The 14,628-nt window shown below is 27.6% G+C and overlaps 2 protein-coding genes across 2 annotated transcripts; both read right to left on the bottom strand.

Moving 5' to 3' along the window:
* Positions 1-9,229: 9,229 nt before the first annotated feature.
* Positions 9,230-11,693, bottom strand: LOC126907757 (translocon-associated protein subunit alpha). The gene is made up of 5 exons (XM_050689346.1): positions 11,499-11,693; positions 11,237-11,410; positions 10,111-10,370; positions 9,777-10,050; positions 9,230-9,711 (listed from the first exon to the last, which is right to left on the bottom strand). The coding sequence occupies exons 1-5, from the start codon at positions 11,551-11,553 to the stop codon at positions 9,659-9,661; spliced, it is 816 nt and encodes a 271-aa protein (XP_050545303.1). The 5' UTR covers positions 11,554-11,693; the 3' UTR covers positions 9,230-9,658.
* Positions 11,694-12,718: 1,025 nt separating this feature from the next.
* On the bottom strand, positions 12,719-14,417 carry LOC126907759 (uncharacterized). Its single transcript, XM_050689349.1, has 3 exons — positions 14,214-14,417; positions 13,579-14,008; positions 12,719-12,969 (listed from the first exon to the last, which is right to left on the bottom strand). The coding sequence occupies exons 1-3, from the start codon at positions 14,317-14,319 to the stop codon at positions 12,954-12,956; spliced, it is 552 nt and encodes a 183-aa protein (XP_050545306.1). The 5' UTR covers positions 14,320-14,417; the 3' UTR covers positions 12,719-12,953.
* Between the last annotated feature and the right edge of the window lie 211 nt (positions 14,418-14,628).

Raw genomic sequence — 14,628 nt, 5'->3', positions numbered from 1 at the left:
GTAACACACCTTTTATCAAGTTATTAACAATATATATACGTTTTTTGTAGTCATATTTTTCTTTTGCTAAATTTCTCAAATAGCAATGCACAGAAAAAAAAATGTCATAAGCAAAAAAAAATAGGTAATAACCCCACCCTCGAAATTATTATCTTGTTGCGCTTCTGATTATTATTCAGCGTTTAATAATAATCATGAATAATTTAATATTGATAAATTTGTGAAATAATATTTTTACAAACAAGTATATCAAAAAAATTGGAAAACATATCTTCAGTTAAATTATTAAAGTTGTTTGTGCAGTTGAATACAAAATTTGTACTGTCAAATTTACTTAAAGAGTATATAAATGAGACACTAATAAAAAACGTAAACAATATTAAAATAAATCATTCATAAGTTATGTTTAAAAATGGATTTAGGTGTTTTTTAACAAGTTAAAGGTTATAAAATATCGAATTTGACTCTTGTAATTGAATCAATAAGTTTATTAATATTTCTGAATAAATAAAAATAGAATTAAACTATTGTTATATTAATCTATAATAATAATAATAATAATCTATAAATATATTGTATGATTCATTTTGAATCTAAAAAACATTTATACAATTTTTAATCGTAATGGAGCTAAAGCCAATAAACGAAAGACAATAAATGGAATGTCAGTATAAACTCAATGTACATGCTTAAGCGTAGAAAAGTGTAGTTTAAAGATGGAAAGCACAAAAATGTTGATATTATAATATAAATGAAAAAATCATTGTCAAATCAGAATAGTCTTCGCTCAGGGCTGTCCCGAAGTTAAAAATATGAAAGGGGGTTACAGAATTTATTTTTGCCAATTCTATAATGTTTTTTAATGATGTCACCTTTTTAAAATAAGTTTTTTTGGCAACATTCTTTTATATTACAAAATTGCCAACTAAAACGACTAAATATTGTCATATGGAAGGGTGTGAATCCCTCACGCCATTCTCTCGGGATGGCCTTGCCTTCTTCTATTCACTATCGATTATTTATCAATACAATGTTTTAGTAGCGTTTACTACATTCAATACAATTGTATAGAAAAATATTGTTCAAAATGTGCCTTTGTTCGGATTGTTAAGTTATTAAAAATGTATTGTAACTATAGAAAAACGTTTAAAAAGAGATTTTAATGATTAAATAACAAAGCTCAATTCAGAAAAGTTTAGTGCTATAGCCTTTACTCTATTTTAATAATTTGAATAATTGACCTGATGAGAATCTTCCTATGATTTTGCTTTGTGTCTCCTCTCAAAAAAACGCAAAATATTAGTGGGGGGTACATATGTATCTATGAAGAATTCAACCTTCGTTGTGTCATTCAAACTATGCCATCGCTAAGTATTCATTTAGTGGTATTCTCAAATACTATACCAAAATAGTATCGCGGGATAGGACCCAACGCTGTTGGACAAATCAAATTCTATCCTATTTGTTTGAACAAACATTAATTTTTTCTGGAAAATGTACGAAAAAAATTTTTTTTGCTATTCCAAGAAAAAAGTATTTATTTTAAATTATATATTTCTTCATCACAGTTGATAGAACTTCCTCATCCTCAGTAAATATACCATCGGTTATAAATTTTTCTTGTTATTTATTATATTATAAAAGTATTCTTGTTTTATTTATAAATGTATAAAAGGTAAAATAATTTAGTGAGGTATAAAATTTATATAGAAGAAAACACATAAATTATATAAGTTTGTCACTGAGTTTAGATGTTTTAGATAGGCTTGTGTGTGTGTATTGAATATGTTAATTGATTATTTTAATTTATTGGATAAATTTTGAAAAGATTCAATTTTTTTTATGATTTAAAAAATTAAATACAAGTTTCTCAAAATTGTAAAACAGCGCAATGATTTTTATAAAATATACGTGAATCTTGAATGAACAAAAAAAAAAAATGTTTATTTGCGTACAAATATAAGCTACAAATAAGCAATTCTACAAATTTATTTTTCAAGTATCTGAGCTATCCGTTTAAATAAAAATTATAATAATTTATTTTAATAAAAGTATACTTAAAAACAATGCTATTCTAATAGTCAAACAAATTTTTTATACATTTTTTTTTTTATATTTGAATTTTTATTACTTAAAAATAAGTGCAATCCGTTAAATATTATTTTTATCGACGCACACAAATATATATTAGAGAAAAAACATTACAACTTAATTTATTAACCATAAGTGTATAATAAACGTTATAACAGGTTGAATACACATATCGGAGCAAACCTTTATAAATCAGATGAACTCACTCTAAGTATATTTATAGAGTAAACAGCGTAAAGCGTATTTTACAACGTTAATTTAGTCAATTGAAATTGAGGTACACCAATAATGTTACAAAATAAAATATATTTTCTAATGACCGTTGACTGAAAGGATATTCAAAAAATGTATCCGACAGTAAACCCGAAGGAGTATTTCATTTGCCCACTCAGTTTGCTTCTCTAAAACATTATGAATTCATTTGGATGCGCATCGATTTTGTATTTTCCGTTAATTTTATCGTTATTATGTAAAATAATATCTCTGTGAAACAGTTCATGTATCGCCATGTACATATTATATGACTAATCTAAACCGATTTACAGTGTAAAAGTGAGCAACAGCTGCCGCGGTTTTATAAATATACGGCGCCACTGCACAGTTTTCCTACTACGGCCAGATTTGGTCCTTTGGTATGCGTCTACTACGATGTTTTACTACAACAAGTAACCGCATACGATCGACGTGTGTGGATATTATTATACATGTACACGGATACAAGAGGAATACTACTAAGAGCTGCTACCAGCGCTTTGGATCCAGCGCAATGTCGGACGCGAGCAGTGTCGTAAAAAAAAAAAACAAGGATTTAAAAAAAAAAAAGAACCTAACCCGATCACTACCGGTTTCTCTGCCCAATAATAGTTATGACTGTGTACATAAATACACGTGACATGGCGAGTATATTATAGTTCCGATGGAAAGGGCAGGGCGCGCTGTGAGTCACGATGAAATAATTAAATGCGTATGACATCACTTTGCGGACGACAGTTGGAAATTCGACTGGTATTTTATGCAACTTGTTTTACGATAATTGCAACTACCCAAGTCACTTCGAGGGGACTTTCTGATGATCTCCGTTAGCGACCATATCTCTGTTATCTCTGCCGGGGTCGGTGGGAATACATTTTGGGAGTGCGTTCGGTTTTTCGTGGACAGAAGAATGCGGTTGGGGCAGTAAATGTGCTGTGTGAGCAGTCAGAGGAGTATACATTTTTATTACACCGCAGTCTCCGGCGACGGATAAAGGCGACCGCGCGTAGGACTGCGCGAGAACGAGTTTACTTTATGGTACACGGCCATAACAACAATAACAACGTTAACGAAAAATAAAAAACGACCGGCCGGCCAATCAGATCGTTCGAAACGATAGCAGTGTGTATACTCGGGACATTTGATTTTTTTTTACAACAAAGACGGCCGCACAAAAGGATTCTATGCCGCAGTCCGCTGTCGTGTGGGGTGAAAGTTTAAAAATATAACGCAGAGATCACTCACACGTACAAGATCCCGACTAGCAATCGTGTCGCTCAAACGGACGGAATATTGAACGTTAAATAAAAAAAACAAACGATTCCACGGATAGCGTATGGACATCACATTTTTTACGTTCTAAATTTATCTTTGGCATCCCATTGGCTTTTGACAGTTGCTCGAATATTTTAATTGTCGCGCTGTTTTACTCGTCGTGTGAGATGTTCAACGTTTGTTTTTCAACGAGTAAAAGCGTCAACGATGGAATTTCGGTTTGACGTGGTTGGCGCGAATCGATATGTCTGGAGGTAATAATCTCTTTGTCCGTTTTGGGAACGTTTACAGAAAATACCTCAATTTCCGATGGCGCAATCCACCGGCGTCGGAACAATGCGGTCACGTGTGGTATGCTCGTTTCATACCGCGACAAGTCGTCCCATTCTTCCTCCGAGCTCATAATAATAATAATAATAATAATAATAATACAGTGCGCCCGCTTTAATCGATCCGGTAGTCCGGAGCATATTATTCTACTATACTGTTATTATAGTGCATAGTAGTAACAGCCCCAAGGTCGTTTTCCTTGACCGGGTGGTGGGGGGGGGGGGTGTAGAAAAAATGAATTATCAAAGAACGTCGACGGGATCACCGCTCATACGAAAGTGTTCACTAAGCGTAAGTGTACACTACTCATATGATTCATACGACAGTAGTCGACAGTCATCAGTCGAATAATACACACACATATACAGAAAGAGATAGAGACCTCGACCTTAAGTGACAAACTTTTTACTCGTCGCTAACAACTTTCAGTATCAGTTTGAATGTCCAAGTGCATTTAAATGGCAACGGTCAAATGTACTACTCGCTGTTTGGGAAGTGTAAAATATTTGCTATAAAAACAAAAAAAACAATTGTACTTTTTAGGGTGTCATGAAAAATCATATATTTTTAACAAAAAACACTCACGGGGGATATGAGTATCATACATATTTTTTTTAAACTCGCTATTAGGATTTTCAACAATGTTCTGAATTATCGTTTTTTTTAAGTGTTAACTTGTTAAGCAAAAAAATGTTAAGTGTGTCGGAATAATAATTAAAGATTACGTAATAAAAACTAATGTCATTACGTTAGTACATATTTGTAATTTATACATATTTTTTACGATTCGCTTGTATTGACTGGCATTAGCAAAAATAAATTATAATATTTAATAATTAGTATGATAATAAATTCGTATATTCTCCAAACCGTAATTTTCATGATTTGAAAAAATTTCTGCACATTGCAAGGCGAATAGCTGAAATTAAATAATTAACTTTCAATTTCATACGATATTTGTAATTTTTTTCATGTTATCAATTAAAGTTAAAAATTACACAAGTAACTGATTTTTTTTTTTAATTTACATAAACCTTTATTATTATTATTTCAAATAATTCGCCAAGAAACACATGCCTTATGTAGCATTGTTTGAAATTATGAATATAGTTTACTCATTAGGAATGGCTAACCATAAAAGTATTTGTTGTTAATCAAAAGAAGGTGTTACAATTAAAAATGATAAAAATCAAATAAATGCTAAACCACTATGACTATTTAATATTAACTTAGCAGTGTCATTTTTCTACAAATTTATTAATTGAATATTTATAGTGTTTGGTGGTAATGTTACCGAGTCACAAAAATTCCTACAAAATAATACACTTCGAGTATTATAAAAATAAGTTGTGCTTTTGATAACATTATTTTGACTAACCTTAACATAATTGAAAAATGTATTACTAGACATTTTTTGTAATAAATTATTGCTGCTTGCATCGTTACTCTAAGTACACGACTAGATATCATTAAACGAAGGTTGTTGGCAACTATTTTAAAATTACTGTCGATAACTACAGATAATGTAGTGGCCATTAATAATAATGTGCATTTTACAATATTGCATTTTTTATGTCTATAAGCACATATCTGTTGGCACATGTTAAACTGTTATACTATTACTATACATAGATAACGTGCGCAAATTAAATCATTCTATAATATTTGTTTCATTTGAATTTATTTATGCGCTAATTTAAATAGCAGAATTGGATACCTTACACCTGTGTTGAAACGTGAACGTATGTGTTTATCTGTACACCAGTATAATAGTGTAATAAGTAAAAAAAAATCAAAGAGATAAGAATTGAAAGGTACTATAGTCCAAATACGCTAAATATCTCTCGATGTATAATTTATTTTTTTTAGACAGATTTCTGTAGTCCATACTGAAAAAAAATTAAATTGTTTCATAGGTATATAAACAACATAGGTATATAAACAACAGATACCACATTTATCTCGACATTTTGTTTCTTAGAATATTTCCAATGCATTGCGACTACAATGTCATTTCAATAATGCGTTGGTAGGTATATCATTGGAAATCAAGAACCTAAGGAGTTCTATTACTACTACTTATAAAAACGACATTCAATAAAAAAAAAAAATCTTAAAATACCATTTTGAAAATAGTATTTTCAGCACAAAGCATAAAATAAAAGCAAGCATTAGCCTGAATGACGCCCCCTTTTTTAACTGTTGTTCTAGTAGTAGCTAATCAAATTGAATAAAACTTTAGACGACCAGATTTAGTTCTTCATTTATATTTGCCTATACAAAAACATGGCTTTCACAATCTTAGAACAAAATTTGATCCTAATCATGACAAATCGTCTTTAATTATGTATAAAATCAAGCTTAAACTAATCATCGACCATAACTAAATTATTTATGGATTTTGTAGAATACATATGTATTTATTTATCATGTCAAGTAAAACGTAACACGTTCATGCAAAGATTTGAAAACTTTATATTTACATGTGCTGTGTAGTTATCTATTTAAGGTTCTGATAAAATAATGCATAAATTAACATCGTTAAAAAGCAAATTAAAGAACGATTTCAACCTTTAAAAGATAAAAACATCAGATTATAATACTACACTCATATTACAATGCATTTAGCAAAATTTAAATCTGCAGATCTAGCAATAAATTATCTTATCAATAAAATAGTATTAGTATAAAATCATAATACAAAGTGAAGATTTAAAATTAATTCAATAATAAACCTACGGGATTTATTTATTTGCAATAAAATGTCTGATTAGTGTAAAAAAGATTTCGATCATATAATTTATGTTTTGGTACAAATAAAACATATCAATGAAATTCTAATCATACATTATTAATAGTTTCACCTAGCTAAGACCTTGCAAGTTGTGTGTTTGAATAATATTATATGATAATACAATACTTAAATAATTCATAGAACATAATTTTCATACATCACTTAAATACTTAAATAATCTTTTTTGCTAATTACTAGTAATTATTAACAAAAAAATATATATACCATTTAATATTTGGTATGTTAAATATTAAAAAATCATATAAATTTAATTATTTTATGGAGGAATCAATAGACAAGTATCCTGATTTTTTATTCAGATCACAAATCTAATAAATTGGTTTTGATATGGAAGATGAATAGAAATTCTTTCGATAGAAAATTTGATATATTGTAGTGCTAATTATTTTTTACATTGATTTTACTCAATAAGAGAACAAATTATTTGATTACCCACTAAATCTTCTTAATTTTATATTTAAAAAAAGAACATATTTTAACATTATCAAAGTGACTTCCTCTAGGGCTTATCTTGAAAACTTTGTATGGGGAGTTATTTCATAATTTTAGATAATAAATCTATTGGAAAGCTTCTTTACCATAATGTTTTATCTTCCCCTTTCTCCAAAAATTCAATACATTCACAGCCCCCATGCAAACTAGGTTAATGGATTTCTTCAAAATTATATTAAATTTACTAAGGCACATTTCCTTATGACCTGACAATTAATTACTTATCTTATACTTATGAAAATAAGTTAATTGAAATAATACAATAAAATAATATTTCTATATAAGTTTTTTGGGTTAAAATTTCGTTGCCTAGAAATAATTATGATCTTAAACATTCTTTTTTCATAAGATATTTTTTTTAGAATAAAATTAGAANTGCCTAGAAATAATTATGATCTTAAACATTCTTTTTTCGTAAGATATTTTTTTTAGAATAAAGTGATTTATAAGAAATATTCAGTATAAATAATTATATTCTATACAAATATAAATCAATTTTAAGTTTTATTTAAAACTAGTCAGTAAATATAATTTATTTTAGCCACTTACAAAACTATTTGCTTACACCGTGTAATTATTGAGTGAATTATAATTTACAAATAAGAATGTTTAGTTGCCTATTTTATGTGTATTTAGAATGATAATTTCCTTAATATTTGAACATTTGTAATAATGATTATCAAAAAAATAATTTTATAATAGCCATTCATTTTACGTTATTCGACGTTCAGTGTTTAAGGTGCGTTTTGGTGACTAATTCAGAGAATATTTTTTGTTACTTTTTTTTAAACAATAAACTTGTTTATTTTTTCAAATTTTTAGGTACTATCGCGCATTCAATATATATTTATCTAGCTTTTAGTGGGTAAAATTTTTGAAAAATGTTGGATATTTTTAATAAAGAGTTTTTAATTTACTATTTTCTTTATTTAGTCGATTATTGTACATTGTATAAACTAGATAAGTATACATAGATTATAGATTGTCATTGAAAAAAATATAGTTGACACCATTATTGGATATAAAGTATGGATCTAAAAAGTACTTGAAACTAAAGAATCCAAAAAAATATTTTCGATATTACTTATATTTTGTAAGTAATTGAGTAGATTGGGGTATACGAATCACATGTTAAGTGTATAAAAACTACAAAATAACATTATTTAGTATTTCCTATTTAATAAAAAAATAACAAAGAAAAATAAAACGTGACTTCCTTGTTTTTTTATTTAATACCAATAAAATTGATTGGTGTTAATTTAATATAAACTGTATTTCATTGTAAACTGTTTTATCATATCTTACTTATTACATTTTATTTTCATACAATATTATTTTATACTTTGAGTTAATATCAATTTTGTTGTCTTTTTTTTATCTATTCGTTGTTTTATTTATTTTTCAACAATGTTTAATTGTTACCTAATGATGGTCTAGTGCCAAATCTAGTAGTTACCATTTTACATGTATAAAACTACAGACACTTAAAAATTTTAAAATGTACATTTTATTTATTTTATAATTTGTATGATGAGAAGTTTTTTAATTGTATCACATTGAATTACAATTAATATTAGGTTTGTTTTTAACAAAAAAAATATGTAGGTCTTAATATAATATCAATAAAATTTTTCTTTTGTTTTTCTGAATCCTGAAAAATTGTTGAAATAAATATATATATCAACTTTTTAAAAATAGCACCCATATTTTAATGATACGTTGTTTATAAAACAGTTTTATATTTTGATTTAAATTACATTATTACTTTTTTTTAGATAATTTAATCAAATTAAAAAAATGTTAAAATAACAAAAAAATACTTTTTCTAATAACTAGATAATTACTTTTAAATGTTAAGTGCATAAATTAATGGCGTAATTTATCAATATATCCAATGTTAAAGAATCAATAGAAAATTACTGTATGTTGGCACTTTATTTACTAACTATATTAATAAATAAACTTCAAGACAAATTAATTTTGGAAAATAAGATTTTTTTAAATTAAATACAAGTTACAATTATTTATTAAAATTATTAGAAAAACAAAGACTTTTAATAACAGGCAAAATAAAAACTTTAATCTTAGAAAAATTTTTTATAATAAGACCATACTATACACAAACATAACTCAACATTCGTATATAATTTTGTTTGAAAAAATTACAAAATTATAAATATAATAATTACAATAGTAGAAAAATTTATTATGTTCCTATTTACACAAAAATATATAAGCACAAACTAGTATTTAATACTTGTTATGTACTGTCTACAATTTATACCAGTTAGACACGGAACTTATAACTGTAAAACTTCCCTATCTTAAATATAAAGAAATTGGGTCTTTACAAGGTTGTTGACGCAGAATGAATTTATCATGTTGCAATTTGTTATTGTTCCTTTATTCAGTTTTTTTTACTCGTTTTTGTTTAGGACTTAAAGCCTTTTGTTTATCTAAAATATTTAAAAATAAAGCACATTATGTATAATGAAATAATTGTCTATTAAAAGTAATTTACTTAAATGATTGATGACATTCTTAGGTACCCAATCCATATCCACTTGCTTAGTACTCTTAGTTCCAGTTTCTACATTAGCTCTAGCACGGCTGGGTAAACTTCCACTACGTTTCTTACCTACAGAATACAATAATTGCTGTCCACCAACCAAAAGAAGAACACATGCTGCAGCCATCAACAAATATAAGAATAAAGTTTCTCCATCTAAACCTTCTTCAACTTCAACAATATTAATGGTATCATTGTACAATTTGTTAATTGTTTGCTTTCCATCCTATAAAAATTAATTAAAATTTGAACAAGTGTAAAAGGATATATGAAAGTATTAGCTTACATAATCTCTGTAGGCCAGATTAATAACAAGACCAAAAGGGCGGCCAGCAAAAGCATCAGCAGGAATGAAAGCATAACCAATGGTAGCTTCAGAACCAGGAGGAATAGCTTTATCTAAAATAATAGTACTGAAATTTTGAATATGGAAATTGAAGTCCATTGGATAACGAAGGGAAGCATCCAATGTTTCCAAGACTATTTCTTGAGAACCTTTGTTGATAAAGCCTATAAGAAATTCTGACAAACGACCAGCTGGTAATTCTAGAAGTATATAAATAAAAAATTTGATAAATAATTAAATAACCAAGTAAGAATAAATTGGAGGCACTTTCTATGGATAATCTTTATGATAGTAGTTAAACTCAAATGTCACTTAAAATAAACTTGTTACAAAATTATGCTTAAAAATATTTTTATGTTTTGTATAATATATTTTAATAAATCATAGTAATTGAAAATATATATTAATGAAATAGCTTAAAATCATATCAATTTTTATGTTTTTTCAACACAGGTATCTAATATAGTGTATAAATAAAAAAAAAATAATTTTTGTATTTATCTGTATCCTATTATTTTACAATGTATTAATGTATTATTTAAGAAATACTATAGATTCATCAGCTCATTTAACTTTATTCTATCCATGTTAGTCAATTGTGTTTTTGACAAATTTAAGAATTTTAAACGGCTTATGAACTTTAGAAGAAATAACATGGGATAAAAAAATAAGCTTTTAGGTATTAATTTTAAGAACTATTAATGTCAAATTAAAATGAAGCAATTTATAGTTTATCGATTATAATTTAATAAGTATGTCATAAGGTAATACAGTAATTGAAGGGCTCTGTGCTAAAGACAATTCCTATTTTTTAAATCAAATTTTGATAGTTCTGAAGTAAGATTATAATGACAAATACATTTAAACAAAAAAATAGTTTTTATTTTAAATTTTCTTCTATACATGTTAAAAAAATACATTAAAAATGTATTTTTTTAACTTTCTGAAAAATTTTAAATAGTTATCTCGTTTTTGCACAGAGCTTTTAAACTATATGAAAATAAAATTAATACTATTGATTCATATTTCAAAATATCAGTTGATTAGTTAATTATTTGTATCTTACCTATACTAGCTTTATCTTCAAACACTGGTTTAGTAAATAATAAGTATGTATCAGCATCGGATTCAGACAAGTCATCAGTATTAGTTTCTTCTCCATCAGAATCACTAAGTACCTGATCTTCACTAACAGACATATCATCTTCTCCATCAATCTCATCTTCAGCTCGCACCATACCTATTTTTCCATAGCAAATAGATAAAATAGATCGTTATTAAAATTGATTATAAACAAAAAATGTTTAAAATCAATTAATTTTACTAACCACTGGTAGCAATAATCATAGATATGCACAAAAATAAAATCCACTTGAGCTTCATATTGAAATATTTTTTATGATCCTACGACCTAACTTACTATGAGTTCAACTAATAAGTGTAACGGACACGTCTAACAGTATCGTTTCATCATTGAGCGTCCACGAAAACGTCCAATGGGCTTAATGACGTTGCCGGCTGTGCTGTGGACGTGGAAAACGTCACGGCAATGATTACCCGTTGAAACGACAGGTTGGTAAACTATGTTATCTTTGGACAAATTATTAATTTGATGTTTTTTAATTCAAAGCTAGAGTTATTTTTTTAATCGTGCAATTTCTTAAATTTAGAAATTACTATTTTATTTGTGTGTTATAATTCATAATTTTGTTTTGAAACAAAGTTAACTACTGATCACTTCATAACAAATTCATGTTTGCCAACTTAAATTGGTGGTTTATTCAAAATATGATAATAAATATGCCAACAATAAATTTATTGTTTGCATTAATTACATTAACTAAGGTTGTGTGATTAAACTAGAAATGTAAAATTAATTGATTTTATAATCAATATTGAAAAGAGTTGTCCCGGAGAAAAATAAATGAACTTGTAATTATTTCAACAATGCAGAGTTAAATTCAAAAGGTTTGCATTCTATGAATTAAATGGAATAAATACAATCAATGGCGGCGCTTATAAAGAACAAATGAGACATATTTTTAGATCTATCCCTCTTATCTAAAACAATATCTCCGCAAGTATGAAATACCCCGGACTTCACAAAACCTAACGGCGTGCCGGCAATGATTACCAATATTTCATTTTTGACAATTGTAGTTAGTTCATCCACTACACGCTTACATACATTTTGGATATGTTAATAATTTAATTATTGTTAGCTTAATTATGAAATTATTTATTCTTTAACATGCTCAAAAAAACATTAATTTTTCTAGTGTGTATATCATTTGAAATGACTTTTAGACATATAGTCTCATAACATTTAATTCGAATGAAAAATTTTGGAATTAATTTCATTTAACGGTTATGTCAATGTCCTAATATATAAAACGCTAAAAGATAACAAAAAATTTACACCAAATTACATTACAACGTAATGCATGCATTCATTTTTATTTATTTAGATAAAAATATTTTATAGTAAAAAAGGAAAATAATTGAACTGTTGGAATCAGTACGATTAAAATAAATCAACATACAAGCGTTTTAAAAAATATATGTAGTTTAACTTTATTATCAATGAACATTAAAGTCCAATTAAATTCAGTTAGACATTCAAATAAATAATGACTAGTCTAACAGCTAAAATTGAGATTTTGTGTCATAATTGTAGCTATATATACAGTTTTCAATGGCACATTTACAAATTGAAAATAAATTAAAATTCTTCAATTAAAATATTTTACAAATAATACGTGTTGAGAGTCGAAGATAAGTTATTAATCATCGAAGTACCTGAAAAAAAAAATCACAAGAAAATTTAATAAATAAATTAAGTATATTATTGCCAATATTATAAAAATTACAACAGAAATCATATAAAGTTACTTATTAGATTAAATAACTAAAATATAAATAAAAAATTGACATTCTAGAACTGTTTTTTTATATAATGCCCCTTCCATTCTTCAATCACAGCTTGCTTTTTTTTAGCACATTCATAAGGCTAAAATTGTGTATGGATGTAATGTTAATTAAATTATTTTCTAAAACAAAACGTAAACATCGAAATGTTTGCCTATACAAAACTCCTCGATTAAATATTTTTATAATTTTTATTTAATTTGTGATAATTGTGTTCAGTAAGTTTTTTAATGGACAATGCGAATGAAAACATTATAATTTATAATTTTTCAGAAGATGAGTATTACTTTTTTAGTTTGTTTATAGTATTTTAAATAATTCTGTCCAACTAATAAAGCTTTAAATTACAGATTAAATAAATCATTGATACAACAATATTTTACTACTAAAGGAAGTTAACCAAGATAATTTTTAATTCAATAAGTAACTTTCGATAAATACCAGTTTTTGATTACAGTATCGATTTAAACAAAAACTTACTGCGCTTCTCTGTCCCTATGACGGTTGTTGGCTTGGCTTTGAGCTGAGCTAGATGAAAAACTAGCTTGGAAAGGTCCTACTCCGAAGCTAGCCGATTGACTTTGTGCTTGGCTTTGGCTGTGTCCACCACCATGTCCACCAGCGAAGCTACCGGCCGATGCAAAACTGCCGGCACTGCCTCCCTGATAATGTGGCTCGGGTCTGTAGTGGGACTGATGGTTGTGGTGGTAATGGGGTTTTTTATGATGATGGAATTTACGCGATGATTCTTCATCGTAATCTAAATCCGCACCACCAAAAAGGTCGAAAATAGGACTTGGTGAACGTACACGTCTAGGTACTGCAGAAGATGGATCCATTATTTCAACTTGTGCCACGGCTGGTTGATCATCAGATTGCACAACTTGGGCAGCTACAAAGTTTTCGTTTCCTAAAAATTGTTTTTAAATTTATTTTAGTAAATTCTCATTGGATTTACGAAGGCTTAATCGCAGTCATCAATAAAACAAAAGTTTAATATTTTGAGAATTTTTTTTTTATGCGTCGTTAGATGAATTTAAAGTGTACATTTTTTATTGTACTTTTGAAAAATCTTTTAAAAATTGAAAATAAAAAAAAATATATCGTCTTTGTACCTGGATACACTTCTACATAACTCGGGACAGGAATTGCTTGAACGTACAACGAGGTAATTGCTACTGTTAAACAACTACAAACAAACATTTTCTGAGCGACAGACATGTTTATTATACTTTGTTTTTTTTTTTTTTTTTAAGCGTAATGAGACTGTGAACACAAACACACCGCCAATTGAAAACTGGTAAACTGTATCTCAAGAGCTTGTAGTCAGCCGTTATATAGTTTCCCCGCCAGAATAAATATGTATGACTCTTTTCGATAGGCGATATTTTTCCAAGGATACCATCATGAACTTGGCAATATTTTTTTATTTCCGAATAGCGAACCGGCCGTCACGGGCTATTAAGGTGCTTCTTGGGAATTTCGCGGAATACATTTTAAAAATAATTAATTCAATGTTTTGTTTCAAGT

This window comes from Daktulosphaira vitifoliae, unplaced genomic scaffold (assembly GCF_025091365.1).
Source record: "Daktulosphaira vitifoliae isolate Bord-2020 unplaced genomic scaffold, ASM2509136v1 Scaffold_5, whole genome shotgun sequence".
Classification (NCBI taxonomy): Eukaryota; Metazoa; Arthropoda; class Insecta; order Hemiptera; family Phylloxeridae; genus Daktulosphaira; species Daktulosphaira vitifoliae.
Note: the sequence above shows the minus strand (reverse complement) of the source record. Positions and strands in the feature narration are given on the sequence as shown.

Bases quoted from the DNA above. Each gene is read 5' to 3' on its own strand.
- LOC126907757 (XM_050689346.1), bottom strand. From the start codon at position 11,553: ATGAAGCTCAAGTGGATTTTATTTTTGTGCATATCTATGATTATTGCT. The intron at 10,371-11,236 runs GTAAGATACAAA...ATATACTTCTAG, and splicing joins TGAAGATAAAGCTAGTATAG to AATTACCAGCTGGTCGTTTG. The intron at 10,051-10,110 runs GTAAGCTAATAC...TAATTTTTATAG, and splicing joins ATCTGGCCTACAGAGATTAT to GATGGAAAGCAAACAATTAA.
- LOC126907759 (XM_050689349.1), bottom strand. From the start codon at position 14,319: ATGTCTGTCGCTCAGAAAATGTTTGTTTGTAGTTGTTTAACAGTAGCA. The intron at 14,009-14,213 runs GTACAAAGACGA...AACAATTTTTAG, and splicing joins TTATGTAGAAGTGTATCCAG to GAAACGAAAACTTTGTAGCT.